We start from the raw sequence: 18957 nt of genomic DNA on the forward strand, positions 1-18957 counted from the left end.
AACTACCAGCATTTTCTTGCTGACATAAAACAACCGTAACTGCAGTGAAAGTGCAGTCACATAACTTCTTGTCAAGGTCAGAACCTCAAATGCACCATTTCCCCATCTGATCCTCTGGCTTTGCTATCTTTAGCATAAAGGTGTTGGAATTTACTGGATTATGAATTGGTTGATACTTATCTATAAATATTTAAATAAATTAGGTACTGAATTCACCAATTTACCACCTGGCCTCTTACTTTCTGTTCCCTTCTGGTGGCAAGCTTCTGCTCAAGCCAGTCCTCCCTAGAATATCCTCCACTCCCTGCGCACAGACTATCACTTATCACTTTCAGCCTCAGCTCCGGCACCTCTTTTCTGAGCAGTTTCTCTAATCTGCTTCCTCAAATAGAGTCATTTGTCCCTTTATGCTGCCACAGCTCCCCCACCATATGGTTTGGTCACTCATCAATGGAATCCTTCTTTGCAGGAACATATTTAATTCTCATTTACCAAACTGTGAGTTTTTTGAGACCAGGAACCATATCTTATTTAACTTTGTTCCCCAGAACCTAATGTCTTCCCTGGCACACAGCAGGTACTCAAGAAATACCAAACATCTTTTTGTCTAGTACCTTCAAAATCCCCCAAGTACTAACTTAAAAAGTTCAAAAGTGAGGTTGTTTGGTGCTCCGTTACTGAATGGGCTGATAGCAGCTGCCTACAGAACACCAGCGCCTGGGAGAAGTCTACTACTGTTAATATTCTTTAAAAGTAGTGACATTCAATCATTTCCGAAAGGTCACTGGGTTTGCCCTCGTCGGTCATACCTTTTCCCAACAATACTTAATCCCAGGCCTTTCCCCGGCTTCTTGTGTAGCTCAATAGTGAGGGTATCACACACATGCTCCTCCTTGTAGGGGGCCTCATCTCTATACAGCGTCAGGCGTACTCTGTGTGGCGTCTGTCTCAGGACGTTTATTGCTTCATCGTGTGTGGCCTTTCTCAAGTCAATTCCATTCACCTGGACAGACACAGGACACTGTGAGGACCCGGGTGAGTCAAATAAAGAAAAAGCAAGAATGGGGGGGCTGATGAGGGGGAGACGAGAGGAGGAGGAAAGAGGAAGTGAAAGAAACAGAGACCACCCTCCCCAGAATAGGTCTTTCTTTGTTAATTATAAAGGTATTCTGTACCTCTAAAATCTGATCTCCAGCCCAGAGTCTCCCGTCTTTACATGCTGCTCCTTCTTCATAAACTTCATGGATAATAATGGCACCCTAAGGGCCCAAACAAAATATGCTTTATCCCATTCTCCCTAGGACTGATGAGCAAAAATAAAAGGAAAACACACTGTACTTCCAAAAAATATGCTAAGGGTTCTATACTCACTGGATCCAGAGTGAGTCATATCAAATTTCAAAGAAACGTGTAATGCGATTTTCAAAGAAGTTTATATTTATACATTTTTTCCAATGATAGGGAGGTTTAAAGAAAAAAAATTATGGGGGTTCCTGGGTGACTCAGCTGGTTAAGTGTCCAACTTCGGCTCAGGTCATGATCTCATAGTTCGTGGGTTTGAGCCCCATGTCAGGCTCTGGGCTGACAGACCAGAGCCTGGAGCCTGCTTCAAATTCTGTGTCTCCCTCTCTCCCTGCCCCTCCCCCACTCTTACTCTGTCTCTCAAAAGTAAATAAACATTAAAAAAAAATGATGAAACATATAAATCATACATATGTATATATAATAGATAGACATCACCTTTCCTATCTGCAAATGAAAATGATAGATATACATCATCTTTCCTATCCACAAATGCAATTACTAGATTTTAGAAGATTTTTGACCTTTAGAAAATGTTGTTCATGACTTTTCAAACTCCTCAGTATGGGACTGACCCAACCATATCCCATTAGTAATAAAGGAAATTAAAATATGGCAAAGACTGGAAAACTGATGGACCTATTTTGACCTAAAAGTCACGATCGCGAGTGTAACTATCTTAGTGAGTCGGTATTCACTTCCTCAAATACAAATCCCAGTACTAAATTTCTGGTATTTGCTCTACAAATGAAAACAACAGTGAATGATGCATTTTTCTAAGCCTTTATATCTCATTTAATAGAACTGATAAAAAACCTCCCGGACAGTGATCTCTCAGGTGCACTGAGGTTGCCTGAGTAACCGAAGAATCTCTGTGTATCTGAGTGTCCTCACCAGCAGAGTGTCGGACCCTCCAACAATGCTCAGGCCCAGCCCTGTTCGCCCTTTGGAAATCTCAATTGTTGTTTCACAGCCTGGGATAATGGGGCAGGTTGCAGGATCAGAAGCAAAGATCGCTGGTGTTGACGATCTGCTTGTACCTAAAAACAAATTAAACATGAAATGAAATAGGATACAAATTGATTAGCTGGTATAAACAGCAAAGTCACCACACTGGTTGCCTTCGGGGGATGGAAAAGAAAAAGGGCCCAAGATTTGGGACAGCAAAACGTCAAATTTATCTTAATCTTTCAGTTATATTAAAAAAAAAAAAAATCGAACAAAATGACTACATCATCATTAATTAGGGTGATGGGTGCCAAGTTACTTTCTGCACTATTGTGTATTTTCTAAATCGCCCGAGATAATATGTATAAAAGCCCAAGGACGGAAAGTTGAACTGAACCTCTAGTGTCATGTTGATAGTCGACATTTCACTAGAGCCAAAAAACCTTCTCATGAAATTATGATTTGTAAAACTCAGAACTGTGATATGTGGCAGTAAACTAAAAACACATTCTGAGAAGACCAGAAAACACAAAAAGCACATCAATAATTCTAATCATGGTGCCCGCATTTCAGGGCTTTTTATGCTTTTGTTTTGGTTTTCCTTTTCTTCGTCTCCTAGAGCATCTCTTCTTATGTAATCAGATCTGTGTCCACATGCCCCAGGATTTACTATCTGAGTTTATAAAACGTCAGGGGACCCCCACCCCCACAAGCAGTTTCGTTCTTTGTGTGTCTCGCGTGATGTTTTACAAACTCAGATATTAAATCCTAGTGCATATATGCTCAGGACTGAAGACATAAGAACAGATCAGGAGAAAACAAGGAGAATATAATTTCACACCTTGTTTTATGATAGTCTTCATATCATATGTTTTATGATATCCCAAAGAGCATATAGCAAATGTGATGTTTTGAAGAAGTTAAGAGGGGTGCCTGGGTGGCTCAGTCAGTTAAGCATCTGACTTTGGCTCAGGTCACAATCTCATGGTTCATGAGTTCGAGCCCCACGTCAGGCTCTGTGGTGACAACTCAGAGCCTGGAGCCTGCTTTGGAATCTGTGACTCCCTCTCTCTGCCTCTCCCCCACTCTTGCTCTGTCTCTGTACCTCAAAAAATAAATAAATGTTAAAAAAATTTTTTAAATAAAATTTAAAAAATGAAAAAGTTAAGATACTCAATGAGTAGTTTAAGACAAGAGGCTCTTTTTAGAAATCGAAAACACACTAATTCTTGCTCCTGAAATGGTAAGAGTAGGTGTAAGATGTTTTCTTTTATGTTACATTTTCATCTAGCATTTCATATTTTTATAGACAGTGCTACTTACAGATTGACATAAAATTGAAAAATGAGAAAATTTTTGTAAAACCTTTTAACATTTCAGTGAATTACCCAGTCTTTCTAAATAAAGGATTACCTTCATCACATATGTATTACTTTTTTTTTTTAATCTAACTGTATTACATATGTTTTAAAAATTGCTGTTTCCCTAATTACCTGTCAAAAGAAGTTAATGTTTCAGACTGGAGGCCAAAAGATTTTTTCTCCCATCACAGAAAATGCCTACGTGGGGGTGCCTGGGTGGCTCAGTCAGTTAAGCGTCCGACTTTGGCTCAGGTCATGATCTCGCAGTTTGTGGGTTCGAGCCCCGCATCGGGCTCTGTGCTGACAGCTCAGAGCCTGGAGCCTGCTTTGGATTCTGTGTCTCCCTCTCTGCCCCATGCCCCCTTGCATGCTCTCTCTCTCTCTCAAAAACAAATTAAAAAATAAATTAAAAAAAAAAGAAAACGCCTATGTGTTTAAGTACTTTTTTCAATGTTGCAAAGCTTGAAATTTACGGTCTTACTTAAAAGTTAGTGAACTGTTGTCAAAAAGCAACTTAAAGGAAGGATTTGCCTCAATATGCCACATTGGTATTTTAATGGCACACACCAATCTCATTCCACAGTCCACATACAACCACTTCATTTATTTTGACAGAATCAATTACACCCAAATGACAGAACTCAAATCAATTATGCTTACCATAGCAATAACTAGCACTTTTAAGAGTTTCCGGTAATGCCAGGCATTGTTGATTCCACAGGTAAAGAGACACCACTGTATTCATTTTACAGATTAGATCACTGAGGCTTTAGAGAAGTTAAATTATTTGCTCAATATAAAAAGGGGATATTCCAAATGTTGTTTACTTCATTAGTCAAACACCCAGAATCACAGGTACCTTCAGCAAAAGATCCTTGGAGAGCAAAGAGTGTCACTGCCTTGCTTTAGAGAGGAAGCAGCTGAGGCTCAGAGTGGCTGGATGGGTTTCCCAAGCCCGTATGGCTGGTTAGCGTACAGCCCACAGACTCCCTGCCTGGAAGTCCAGCACTCTTTCTTCAGGAGCTCATCTCTTGATACCATCTTGTCACCAAAGTGTTCCCTGTCTACAGCCTTTCAAACAGTGAGTTACATACAGGCAGGTGGCTCCCAAGTAGGAACCAGCTCTGAGGTTAAGTGCACCGTACAAGCCCTTACTTCGGATGGACTCCGGTTCCGGGGAGCCAGAAGCTGGGGGCATCGGAGACAAGGAGCTGCTCTTTTCTCCACTGGCTGTACCAGCTGCTGAAGCAACAGCCTGGGAGTCTGGATTCTCAGCACGAATGGTAAGTTTCACTGTTGTCTTTGCTGTTTTCAAAAGGCTAATGAACTGGCGGGGTGTCGGTATGGCAGGGAAACAAAATTCAAAAGCGAATTAGTAGACATACCAGTAAGTCACTATTATAGTTGGAATCTCTTTCCTTGTCAGAACTTGAGGAGTCAAGAAAGAATGGTTGTAGTTTCAGAGTAAGGAAAACGATGCAACCAAAGAATTAAGCCAAAGGGAAAGTGAGAATACAGACGCATGGGTTAAAGGGTCCAACCTTAGACGATTATTAAAACTGAATTTAAAAATGATTTAAGCTTCTTGCTGGCCAATGTAGAAACAAAAACATTTGCACACCAAATCTCACAAGAAACACAGCTTTTTTCCTAGCACTTATATATGAAAGGCCTAAGTGAGTCTACTAGTAAGTACAGACATAGGGAATATTTATTGGAGCAAATATTCATAAAAATTCCTTTGATCTTAACACTAAGTTGATCTTTATTTAGAAATGCAAGTTTTTCTAAGGGAAAATGGAAGTGATATTTATCAAAAACATGCACTGAACACTGGACTTACTAGGCAAGAGAAAATATCTTAACATCATTCCATCGGAAAATAGAAAACAGAAATTGGAGGATTTCCAAATAATCTCTTTTCTCACTTAACGACATCGGTCTAACATAGCTACATGGTCCCAATTCCCTATGATCACATACACACAGACACACACAAACACTGGCCATGCCCACGGACGGGTTTACAGCGTTATTTGCTTTCTTTTGGAAAAGTACCTTTTCAACAGGATAGCCAACAACAACTTCATCATCTACAGCCAATATCTGATCTCCAACTTTCAGCCGTCCATCCTGAACGGAAACATGTAAGATTTGGGGCGATCTTATAGAAGTAATTCCCTTCTCCACCACTTTATGACCACGAGAAAGCCTCACCTTGGCTGCTGCTCCGTGTTCTGTCAGGCTCTTTATGATGACTCCGCTGAGCGTATCTTCTTCACTGATAGCAATGCCCAAACCCCCTTGATCCTAGAGAAATAGGAACAACTTAGAAGACTTGACACAGATTAAATTTATCGAAAGGAAAGCTATGTGGCCATAACTTCTAAACATTATCTTCCACCCAAGGGCTAGAAAACTGATTAGAGCCATTCTAAAGTTCATTAATAAAAATCTCTTCTTAAGCAAACTTTCAAGTTTTTTAACGGGAAGGAATTCTCTTCCATCAACTATTCAAATGTATTCATTCCTCCCATATGTATACTGTTTCTAGTATATTTAGCATATATATCCAGTTACACATCTCCAGTAACTTTAGAAAAATATCCAGGGAACAAAATGCATTCAATAACTCGATAAACATACAACATTTGCCAATGTAGTTCTGTGTAACTGGCTGACAGCGTAAGTCATTTAAAACCAAATCAAAGTATCCTGCTTCCTCTTTGTGGCCTACAACTTAGAAACAACAACCCAAACTGGCCCCTTCATCCTGCCCTTCTTCCTGGAGCAGACAGACTGCAATTACTTCTGCGTGCTCTGTCCTTTCTGGGGCTGAATGCCCAGCGTTGTTTCCCCAGACACTTGTGTTTTGATTTGGTGCAGAGTGAAAACACTCTCAACCCTGAGCCCAAAGACGTGCACTGAAAACCTGCCAAGCCTAGAGAGCCATCCATGTTTTGTCTATATTTTCCACATTTTCTTTTATCAAGACCAAATGTTCAATAGTATTGGCTTTTACATTTCTTTAATGTTTACATTCATAAAATTAAAATAGGGTTTTGGATATTTTCATTCTGGTTAGAGCTAGCAACCTTTTTCATTGTAGTTTCTACCCAGAAATGTAAAATGTAAAGCAAATGTAAAGCAAAAGAGGGAAAGGGAAATCTTGCCGTGATTTCTACGACATGTACACATGAGAGCCAACCAAGCCATCGGGCCTTTAGGACCATGACCATGACACCAGGTAAGGTCGTACCGCCATTTGAAAGACTATCAACACTGTGCTTTTCTGAGGTAGACTATTCATTGTAGACTTTCAGACTGTCACTGGGCATCTCTCTCTACCACTGCTCTCTTTCCAGACAATCAGTCACATGCGTAAGACAGAGAAAATTGCACTTTTGGGGTGAGAAGAGCTCAGTTCTAATTTACTTTCTGCCTACCTGCAGGAGTTTGGATAAGCCACATAACATGTCTGAACCTCAATTTTCTTATCTGAAGAAAGGAGTAATGATGCAGGTGACCCTTGAACAACATGGGGGCTGGGGTGCTGATCCCCCTCTGCACAGGTGCAAACCCATGCATAACTGCTGACTCCTCCAAAGCTGAACTACCAACAGAATGGAAGCCTTATTATTGATAACATAAATGGCTGAGTAACGCATTTTGCATGTTATATGCATTGTATACTGTGTCTTCCGATGAAGTAAGCTAGAGAAAAGAAAATGTTAAGAAAATCATAAGGAAGAGAAAAAAAACTGCAGTACTATCCTTTATTATCAAAAATGCCCACATATAAATGGACCCACACAGTTCAAACCCATGCTGTTCCTGCCCAACCATGACATTGCTCTGAAGATCGGATGTAATAAGGAAGGGATCGAAAACTTGATGCGCTATATACAGTATACGTTCCTTCTGCTTGTTACTCTACAGAATGTAACTGGATTTACTCCAGATAAATTCTCTCAACTTGCCAGGATTTTGAGACCTGAATCCTGATTTAGTGGTAAAAGAATCAGGATTAATGAGTAGGAAGGTGAATGTGCTACCAAAAAGATAAAATCCCAATGCCAATGCCAAGTGCATCTAATATAGTTAAACATTCTATTTGGGATTTTCTACACCAATGGTCTTTCCTATTACCACAAAGAAATATTTGTTTGAGTATTACTCTGTATCTACAATGATTGTATGTACTCAACTCTGGGATTTGATTCTATTACTGCCTATTCACTTACCTGCAGTCAGGAAAGTATTTTACTAGTACAGTGAGCATTTGCTGGTTGTTTGCTTAATGCCCATTCTCATCTTACTCTTTTGTATAAGCTCATACATTTGTTTTAAAGAATATCCAGCCCTATTCCCCCTGCTGCCTCAAATAACATACAGGAGCTCGCTCGCTCTCTCTCTCTCTCTCTCTCTCTCTCTCTCTCTCTGGCTCTCTTCCTCTCTGCCTACGTGTTGGGTGGTGGTTTTAAAATATATATACAGGGGTGTCTGGGTGGCTCAGTAGGTTAAGCATCTGACTTCGGCTGAGGTCCTGATCTCACGGTTTGTGTGTTCAAGCCCTGCGTCAGGCTCTATGCTGACAGCTCAGAGCCTGGAGCCTGCCTCAGATTCCGTGTCTCCCTCTCTCTCTGCTCCTCCCCCACTCACATGCACGCATGTGCAGGCTCTCTCTCACAAATAAACATTAAAAAAATTAAGAAATAAATAAAAAAGATAAATAAAATATGTATACAAACTCTTCACCATTCCTCCCTTCAAGAAGGAGATGCTGAAATGTGGGCTGGATTTGGTTGCCTGATTATAAAATACAGAACAGAAAGAATGGTGTGTAATTTCACAACTATGTCAAAAGGCCCTGGGGCTTCTCCTTACTCTCCCTCTTAGATGACCTGCTCTGAGGGAAGCCGGTTCCCTGTCATGAGGACATGAAAGCAGCACCTCAGAGAGGCAAAGGGAACCTCCTGCCAACAGTCATTTAAGCAAACCAGCCCGGATGCGGATCCTGTAGCCTCGGTCAAGCCTTCAGATGCCTGCAGCCCTTAGCTGGCCGTTCGTTGGCAAAATGTACAACAGAGTCTCACCAGACCACCCAGTTGAACTGCTCCCCAATTCCTGATCCACAGAAACAGAGATAATAAATGTCTATTGTTTTAAGCTCCCAAATTTTGTGGTGATTCATTATGTAACAGTGGATAAATGACCCCAAGGATGGAGCGTGAATGAGTGAAGTCCATAGTACAATTCCAGTCCCCTGGCCACAGTCCCTATAGCTCAAGAGCAGGCATATGATCTGAACTGGCTTAACAGCACGGGTCTCAGGACTTGTGCTCAGCATTTTGGGACAGCCACTCTGCCCCCACCCTGCATGTGGAAGGAGTGGCACATGACCCCAACTGTGGTTGGCAGCCGTTGTAAAACTGAGAGAAGACCAGCCCGGGGATACCGCTGACCCTTCACGGCTGTGCAGGGAGGAGAAGAACTGGTTCTTGACAACACGACGGAGCCACAGGATCAACTATCCCTGAGGATCGCTGCCCAGTAACCCGAGCCCATAAATCCCCTTCGTTGACTAAGCCTGTCGGAGGAAGTTGGATTTTCTTGTTGTTGTTTTTGTTATTGGCAACAGGCAGAGTCCTGAAAGGAACAATAAGCTGCACACCTGCAAATGCGAAATGTTCCAATTCCACCTGGAGTCCTATAAAAACAAGCATGTGTATACATATATACAGACGTTACTGGTATCAGAAGAACAGGATAAAACACGGGTAAAGGATAACAGGGCATGAGAGCAATGTCTTAGCTAACTGCTTAGCTCTCCACCTCACTTCTGCAACAGTACATACAGTACCTAACAGAAAAAGAGCTGAGAAGCACTGTTCTGAGCCAGTTATTAAAACACCACCATACAGAGAAGGTGAAACAAATAAAGGGACCAAATTATTTATGGAGCAACAGTTGTATAATTAAACAGCTAGAAAAGAGTGAACAAGAATTAAAAGTGCAACAAAGCTAAACTCCTATTATTGTCAGGAGAGCTATTTTGAAGTTGGAACATTCCCCCCAAAAATTCTCAATGCTATTTGAAGACTTATAGCCTATAAAACTGTGTGGACACGAAACCTATCTCTGACAACCATGTAAGGTTGTCACCTGCTTTGATGTATAGGTACTTTCCTAGGACAATGTGTACTAAAAAATCAATCTTTCTTTAATCAAAAACATTTCGTCTGATAAACTGAACTGGCATTTCAGTCAACACTAAGGGTTCAGATTATATACATTATAAACTTTGTTTATACTTCTATTTTCTCACTTCAAAAGGGGGGGGATTAAAAAGAAAAAAAAGATAATCAACCTGTCTCAAGTGTTTAAGAAGTCAAAACAGAACTAGAAATGACCTGTTACTACAATTTCTGTTTTGAAACAGTAACAAAAACTATTCTCCCCTCCTTGTACTCTTCAAGTACACTTGACATCTTCCCTTTGTGCACACGTGGCATGTAAGCATCCGTGCATTCCTCCTTGTCGCATCCTTGGCATGAACTATGGTACCCCATACTATGTAACCCCCCACTTGTAATGGGAGAAAAAGTATGGCAGTTTCTCCCTTCTTAACGTGTTTGCAATATAGACGTACAGAAAACTTACCCACATGAATGTTTACTGCAAGAGACATGCTCTTGAGCTATGATTCGTTAAATGACAAATAAATGAAGATATTACTAGTAAGCATTACATAGGCCAGAATGTTGAAGGGGTATGTCAAAATAAACAGGCATTAGATTAAACTGGGTCTTGAGTTACACAGGGTGTAGATAAGCTAAAAGAAAGCAGAAGGGCATCCCAAGTGCAGAGGCAAGGAGGGATGAATTCTCAAAATAAATCTCCATGGGCTCTTGATACAAGTCAGTCTGAATGAAGTAGAAGACTCGTAAGACACAGGTCTTTTGGAAAGGTGAATGGGCCCTGGTTGCAAGTTGAAACAAGGAATGGCAAATGTAAGACTAGAGTTTAAGTTCTAGCGGTAGGTACCATTTTGAGTTATGGGAACTGTTACAAGTGGGAAAAGCCAAACCAGTCACACAGGGTTGCTGAGAAGTACAGAACACAGTGCACGTGTGACTTTACCTTTAATTTTTTTCAAATAAACGTAATTTTTCAAAATACTGGGAGTATAAAGGACACAGAACTGCAGATGACGTATGAATGCTAGAAGATTGGTTAATTCTCCCTTCTTTGCTTTCTTGCATTTTCTTCCCAGAGTCGACTAATAATGGGGTTCAGAGTGGACAGGCTTATACCATATGCCGTCTCTTAACATGTCATTTTTAGCAAGGGCTTCCTCCAAGGCTACATTCTGTGGAGCATTCAGAACCTCATGGTTAAAATATTAACTTGCAAATAATAACTCAAACTGTGCCAAGTGTAAAGGCCGCTTTAGGCAAACAGGCTTGAGTGATGGAATATAGAAAGAGCCCACAGCGACCCCCTGGCTGAATACAGGCAGGCTCATCAGGTGACCCCCCCCCCCTCAAAATATCCACAGGCCCTAACTAACCAATAGGCTACTTATAACCAGGCACAGTTACCAAAAAAGGGAAAATTCCATTTGTTGCCTTACCTCCTCACCTTCTCACTTTAACTATGGCCCCCAGTCCCTCCCTGGTTGCAGACAGCCTCTCCTTTGCTGTCCTGCCTACTGCTCCCCTGCGGCGTGTTCAGTAAATTTCTATCTTCCTTGTTCTACTACAAGTAAATGCTTTTACCACCTGTGCCATTGGCTTCCACCAGATCGTCACCCCACATGCGGGGGCCCCCATGTGATCAGGAGACACATCACATTTACACACCACACTAAGTGCTTTATACAAATTCTTTCGTTTAATCTTTACAAAAATACTTCCAATATAAAGGTATTATTATTTCCCTATACTGTAGGTAAGGAAACTGAGACCCAGAAAAGTCAAGTGGCCCCAAAAGCCCACATTTTAAGTCATAGTTGATTGCTTCTTCTGTCAGCTGATCTTAAAAGATCCTTGAATATTCCCCTTTATTCACTTTGGCTTTCATCAATAAACACATTTCAGTTACCGAGCTTTAGATGTGTTTGAAATCGACATATAATCAGAAGCTTTCTGTGGGCAATAAAATCTGACATTCTTCCGAGTTCTTAGGTTTCCCCCACAGCAACTATTTCAGAAAGGGAAGTGTACATGTTAGACAACTGCTGAATAAATCAGCAGTAGGCTAAAGACAGAGAATAGCTCTTAAGCTGCTATAGAATGAGGGCAGCTTGTCCATTAGCTTGAAGAATCTCAGAAGTAACCCCTGAAACAAGCAGCCCCATCTACAGAAGAGGAGAGCGGGGACCAGTGATATCAAGCTTCCAAGTGATTTATGGGAGATCACTCAGAAGGGCTTCTGACAAAGGAGGCCTCTGTCCACCCCACTGCTGAATGCCAGGTCAAGAGACTTTATCTGTCTGGGAATGGAAGTCCTTGAAAGATTCTGAACAGGGGATCAGGACGATTAAACATCTAAAGAACACCTTCATCAGGTAGCCTGAGGCAGGAGGAGAAAGCATCACAAAAAAACAGTGCCAACAAGCAGTTAGACATCTCCCTCTCTGCCAGCTTATTCCTTCCTAGTAACAATAAAAACAACAACAACAAAAACAGGCAGTGTTGATGTATGTGTGCAAGGTTCTAGACTCTTCACACAACATACATTTCATTCCCAGTACAACTCTATGAGGCGAACACTACCATCATCTCCATTTGGTAGAGGGGAAGTTTTCCAGATTAAGAACCCTATCCAAGGTCCCAGCCTGTAAGAGGCAAAAGAGGGCTCCAACTCGGAAGGTTTGGCTCTAAATCTGCCTGTTCAGCTGCTACTGGGTTCTGTTCCTTATTCATCTGTTTAGCTGGGTCATTCCCCCAACACTTCCTGGGTACTCATATTCTAGGATATACTAAACCCTTGGTAAATAAATTAAATCAGTGCCATGAAAGGTACTTGTAAAAAATATATATTATTTTGGGCTTTTCTAAAGATAGGCACAAACCTGTATTTTAAAAAAAGCACATAGTATAATGAATCCAGCCTACATTTAAATGCTTCATAATTAACAAATTGTAGGGAAATAACTGCACTGTTAAATACTATAAATTCTGACACTTCAGGATTTAGAAGGAAAAGGAAACTCAATCTGAAACTAGCAGGAGAGAAAGAAAGGTATCCTCTCTCTTACATGGCAACAGAGCAAGGGGTTCCTGAAGTGTATGAACTTCTCAGTAGAAAAGGCAAAAACTTTAATGACTTGATGTACTTCTCCTTCTACCAGGAGACAAATTGTGCATAATAATGACTTCTTCTACGTGTACTGTAAATGACAGGACCAGGGCAATCCATTTTGCTCATGGTTATTTATTGAAAAAAAGAAACAAAATCAAGAGCCACAGTCTTCCTCCACCCCACCCCTCGCAAATACTTAACAAAGACTGGCTGTGTGCCAGGCATTATGCCAACTCCTTACACACAACTTATTTAACCTCTAAAACTAGGTCAAAGGTGATAGTATCATCTCCAATTTACTGGTGAGAAAACGGAGGCAAAGGAAGATCGCATAATGTGTCAGGTGTGTACCTGACGAAGCAAGGATGGAAGGTGGACAGACAGACTCTGGAGCCCAGGCGGTAAGCATCACACTGCACTGCCTCATCGCTGAAGACTGGCGTATGGACCACTTCTCTTCTTTCCGCCCATGGTGAATATCCCACCGCCCCGCCGCCTTCCCCTTCTCCCTGAGCATCTCAGGGCTCTGTGTTCTCCTTCACCTACTGCCTGCCTGTATTCCAGCATGAGCCCGCAGCACCTGAAAGCATTTCTAGGTTTCTGTTCAGGAAACCACTTCTTTGAAGTGGTCATTTGAACCAAAGGTTCAGATCTTTTCAAAAGTAAATACTTCGCTGATGTTTATCAGTGAAACTTCTAGTAATTGGAGCTTTCGGTTTTATGAAGCACAAAGACTATAACTTGTTTCTTTATTCTTTTTATTTCCTCCACAGCAGGTCTTTGGTGAATGTATCAGAGCAGAGACTGCTAACCGTCATGCTGGGAGATAATCCTAAAGGCAGGAAAAGCTTAGTCCCTGCTAAAGTATCAATTAACACGGTAATTCTCAAACTTCCGTGTGCGCCGGAATCGCCAAGAAGGCTTATAAAAATCCAAACCTCGGTCCACCCCCAGGGTTTCTCATTCCATAGGTGTGGGCGGGCCCAAGCGGCCGCATTTCTAACAAGATCCCAGGTGATGCTGATGCTGCTGGTCTAGACAGCACACTTCTGACAGCCAGTAAATTAGACCACTGGTGTGAAGGTGCTCATACCTTTTCATTCCAACGCAAAGCAGACTTACCTTGGGAAGCTCCAGATGCTGCACGTTTGTGAATGAACAGAGGTCCACAGGTGCCTCAGAAGTAGTCACACTTGGTTCGGCCTGACACAGGGAAAGAACGGCAAAATAGACAACCGAGTGTTACGCATTTTTGCTTAATAAGGGCCACTTCATCAAAATTGTTTCACGTATTAGAATTCGTTATTATTCTAACATTTCATGACGTTTATGAACATTAGACTCTCTTCAAAATACTAAGAAGGCATGATTAGACAGCAATTGTTTTAGACCACAAATCGTTTTAGGCACAAAGCGGCTCTCAAGACTGCCTGCATTTCCTCTCAGTGAAATCTAACAGCGACCCAGCTACCAAGTGGCGAAACTCGCTTTTTAAACACAGAACACGAGCAGAGGCGCCATTCACTCCTTTTCACTCTGTTAGTCATCAAGCGAATTTGGGAGCTATTAAACGTTTTACTTGAAAATTATTAAAACATTCCATTTTCCTAAGGGATATATGCAGCGCCATTCACATGAAAATAAAATTTTCTCCTTTCTAATCTTGAGAAATCACTCGCTCGGTGCACCACTGTGAATGACTGCCCAGTTCACCAGAACAAGCAGCCTGCATCGCGTACCAACGCGCCCAGTGTTTGTACGCTCCTTTAGGGGACAGTGTTTCCGTATCTGCACCTTCTTCCACCACGATCATCACGGCTTCTCTCATTTTATGCTCTTCATTCTCTATGCCTCCTTTCACTCATCCTAAACAAGTATTGGAAGCTTTACCACATCAGAACTCTCACCAAAAACTCCAAATTCTAGACTCACCGTCTGGCTACTGCCTTCTCTTTCCTAATTTTTTAGCCACCATTTGCTCTCTCAAAAAACACTAGTAATCATCTGGCCACCAGGTCCAATGGACTCTCTTTAGTCATCTCCTCATTTGACCTCTTTGCCACACTCAAGACTGGAGAGTGTACCCTTTGGCTGCTATGCAACATGCCCGCTGGTCCTTCCTCATTACCTCTGAGCACTCTTTGTTAGGCTTCCTCCTTATTGCTATTAAATAATTCTGACCTTGGCCTTCTTCTTCTTTCTAAGTGTTTTCTGTACATAAGAGCCTCAGCTCCTGTGGCTAACAAATGACAAATCTGCATCTAAGGGAATTCCTCTCTAAACTCTAGACCCAGTGTCCCCATGTACACTTCTCCCGGGCTCTTCAACAGGCACTTCGTTCTCAAGCAGCCTCAAATAGAATGTTTTCCACTTTTACAGCTATCTGCTTTTCAATATTCTTTTTGGTAAAAGTCAGCCATCCACCAAGTCACCAAGTGAGCCAACCCAAACCTTGCTACATCTTGTCTGTGTCCTTCACCAGCCCATTTCCAGCCCCCAAAGCAGCACCAGACACAAGGCAGATACTCAGCAAGTGCTTGTTGGACAAACAGATCGTCAACCACTCACTGTTCCTCACTGAGTACATTTAGTCAGGGATAAGGTCACACTAAGGTGGATCCTAAACTTCTGAAACTTCTGACATAACCATTTCTTTCTTTTCTTTTTCTTCTTCTTCCTCCCCCTCCCTTCCCCCCTCCTCCTCCTCTTAAGTTTATCATCTCTTCCCTGCAACCTCTGATTTTTCTCTGTGCCGTTTCCAAAGAAGTATTTCAAAACACAATTCTTACTGAGGTCCCCAAGGCCTCAAAGACAAAGTTTCCATCATGAGTCCCATGGTCTGACCCTACCTCCTCTCTCTCAGTGACCCTTTCCTCACCAGGAACCCACTCCCCCGCTCCCACTATTCAGTGATGCCCTGTGATTTACATTCCTTGCATCAGCCAGAGTCCACACGCCATTCCTCAGTGCATGCCCTCAGTTTGGAAGGTTTTTGCCCCCCCCACATCTTCTACCTCCGACATACACTTCATGTGTCACTTCCCCTAGAGAGTCATTGTCTCTCTCCAGAAGGAGACTTGACAACTTTTTCTACTTTCGTTATTCCCCATGCAGACGCCACTAGTGGCCTCCACGTAAGCAGTGTGCCTATTTACAGGAGTGTTTCTTGTACTAGGCTATAAACTCCTTGGGGGCCAAGACTATGAGTCATTTATCTTCAACATCCCAATAAGGGCTGTGTAATTGTTCACTGAATTAATACATAGTACATCAGTCAAAGCTTCCCAGAGAAATAGACAGAAAATACATACCTCCTTATTCTGAGAATTCTCTGAGGTAGAAGGCAAAGGTTCTACTGTATTTCCAGGACATACAGCCATCTGACTCACCGCATCTTTATTTCTAAAAGAAAGAGTATTGACCTATCATAGAATAATGATTCATATTATATTCATTCTTTTACTTGAGGACTCAGAAGGATTATTAGAGAAAATTCTGCAACCTCAAAGACTTTGGACTATAACACTCATACATTTATAAATGTCTTATTTTCATTCAAAAGAACTCTGAATTGAAAGCCTAATCAAAAATACTTAGTAAACCAGAAAAAGAAAGTGCTTACCTGATAAAAATTATTTTTACTTTAGAAGGGGCACATTTAATGATTGAAGAAGCATTCTGATGACTTCTTCCATATAAAATTTGACCATTGATCTATGAGAAACAAATAGCATTAATTGAGCCTGAAATTTTAATTTTGCTCATTTCTTATCACCTTATCTAGCTAATATACAGGTCATTTTTTCCTTCCTATAAAATATTATATGTATGTCTCTTCCAAGAACATGAACCTAACTCTGAAGGAGAGTAAAGAAAAGCTCATGTTTGAAGCCGACGTTACGATGACGTGTGTGTAGTGTGATCCCAATAGACAACAGAGGCAGCACTTGGGACTGTAAAAAAAAAAAGCACAGCAAGCTTCCTGGAGGGCACTGGGGTTCCAGCATGTTCTGTCGAAGCAAGGGCTCTCCTGGAAGCACTAGTGACCTCCGCAGATCATCAAGGGAAGTCCCTGTGGTCACAGATCTTAGTTGGTCTCAAGAGTCAGGCCCTGGGATTGGCCGCTGGGAGAAGCATTCCGGCAGACCAGGGATTTGGGAAGCAGAACGTGCCCAAGCAGAACAGTACCTAATGGAAACTTCCCGTCATCTAGTCACTTAGCCCCTGCTGACTGAGCCTTCCTGGCCAAGGGAGAAGCACAGGAGTGCAAGGAAGAGTATTAAGGCAATATAAAGACACGTGGATCCCAGCCTCCAGGAGGCAAGGACAAACAAAACAAGCACATGTGATTCTAAACACTATAAAGTCTGGCCCAGAAATTTATTTGGTTTGGAGGGCTGAGTTATTGTTTTTGTTATTTAGCCTTAACCTTGACCCCACCTCACCCGACCCCTATCGCTTCTACCATTAGGAATTCAACTTCCAGAACGTCCAGTGGGTCAATCTCATTACTAAGGAGTGATTGGTCGTTTGGCTTTTCAAAAGCTCCTAATAAAAATGCAGCACACAAAAAAATGTTTTTGAAGTGTGATCTTTATTACTGTCTTGGGGCAAAAATTGTTTCTGGTGCGACACAGTCACAACCTTTTAATGGAAGTTAATGGGAACACGGACTCTACTTAGCAGAGATTTGGTTTAGAGCCAAACTTGCTGCAGCACATCTATTTTATTAGGCAAGCAACAGTTTTCTCAGTCACCATATGAGGCCCGGGTGGATTTTCTGGAAACTCATGACTCCAGTGCACCAATTCAGCAATGAATTCAGCATTTTCCATTAAGAACTTACCTCTAGAAGCTCGTCTGCAATCTGCAGTCGACCATCTTTCCCAGCTGCTCCATTTGGATCGATCCCCACTATAAAGACACTCATCCTGGATCGGTCTTTGTTTCCAGCAAGACTTAGACCCAAACCACTACGACCTTTCTCCAGTTCAATCATATGGAGCTCTCCTGTTAGGGTTCCATAACGCTCTCTGATATTTTCTACGCACAACAAAACAAAAACAACAACAAATTATAGGTTAATTCACAGCCAGATGTTTTACTATGGAGGGTCATCTGGCTTCAAAAGAGCATTACTTGGACCAAAATGTAAATCCTTGGCAGTTAAGGAAAGCTAAGAAAACTCTGGTCCCCTAGGCGTCAAGACTGGGTTCCTGGAGTACCCAAACTCTGAGGAATTTCTTTGCATATAGTGTGCAGACAGTATCATGTCTAATTAATCAGTTCATCTGGGTGATCAGGCCCAAGAGATTCATTATTAACCAACTCACAAAAGACTCTGATTAAAACAAAGCACTAGTTTATCATTCACAGAGAAGAAAACATTCTTCTCAGTGAAGGATTTATCTTCACTGATCAGTGGAGACATCTCTCCCATAGAAAAACTGGCCTATGTGTGTCACATCATGTTGGGCAGCTGCTTGGTACATACACCCAGAATAAAGAGGATGCATTGTCTTATTGCACAGAGCCATTAGGCCAGGACAAATCAATGTACCCGTCTCAGATTTAGGACCCATGTCCTCACTAGATGAGACCATTCAACTCTCCCATCCCACATGTTCAAGAGGTACAATTTATTCTTGAATCTGAGAGGGCAAGGCTACATGGAGGTGCCCTAGGCCACAGGCCCAGATGAACAACCAGCCAGGAGCCAACACAGATTTCTAGCCATGCGAGTGAGCTACCCTTAAGGCCCAGTCCAGCTGAGCCCAGTCGACCACAACACCACAACACGGTGATAAACTGTTTCCTTAAGCCCTTAAGTATTGGGGTAGCTTGTGACATGACATTCCCTTTCATGTTTTCCTCAGAGTATATTCTGGCCACCTCAACGGATTAGCAATATACTCTTATTTTACTGAAAACAGACTTAGAAAACTGCAAACTTTACAAATCTTGTCTTAGAAAATGTTACTACACGGCTGATGTCTTGCATTCCATATTGATTCTTACCTGCGCCAACTTCATAAAC

At 41.8% G+C, this 18957-nt stretch overlaps 1 protein-coding gene across 10 annotated transcripts in view; it reads right to left on the reverse strand.

Moving 5' to 3' along the window:
* Window positions 1-18957, reverse strand: part of MPDZ (multiple PDZ domain crumbs cell polarity complex component) — a 159502-nt gene that overhangs the window by 11498 nt on the left and 129047 nt on the right. For all 10 annotated transcript variants that reach the window (XM_030293431.1, XM_030293426.1, XM_030293424.1 and 7 more), the window contains 10 exons: window positions 17767-17963; window positions 16543-16634; window positions 16232-16322; window positions 14043-14123; window positions 5829-5921; window positions 5670-5744; window positions 4767-4938; window positions 2197-2342; window positions 1176-1259; window positions 810-1003 (listed from right to left, as the gene is read on the reverse strand). In XM_030293431.1, the coding sequence (XP_030149291.1) occupies window positions 810-1003; window positions 1176-1259; window positions 2197-2342; window positions 4767-4938; window positions 5670-5744; window positions 5829-5921; window positions 14043-14123; window positions 16232-16322; window positions 16543-16634; window positions 17767-17963 (1225 nt within the window). The remainder of the gene's footprint in view (window positions 1-809; window positions 1004-1175; window positions 1260-2196; window positions 2343-4766; window positions 4939-5669; window positions 5745-5828; window positions 5922-14042; window positions 14124-16231; window positions 16323-16542; window positions 16635-17766; window positions 17964-18957) is intronic.

The sequence above is a fragment of the Lynx canadensis genome, chromosome D4 (genome assembly GCF_007474595.2).
Source record: "Lynx canadensis isolate LIC74 chromosome D4, mLynCan4.pri.v2, whole genome shotgun sequence".
In the NCBI taxonomy this organism is placed as follows: domain Eukaryota; kingdom Metazoa; phylum Chordata; class Mammalia; order Carnivora; family Felidae; genus Lynx; species Lynx canadensis.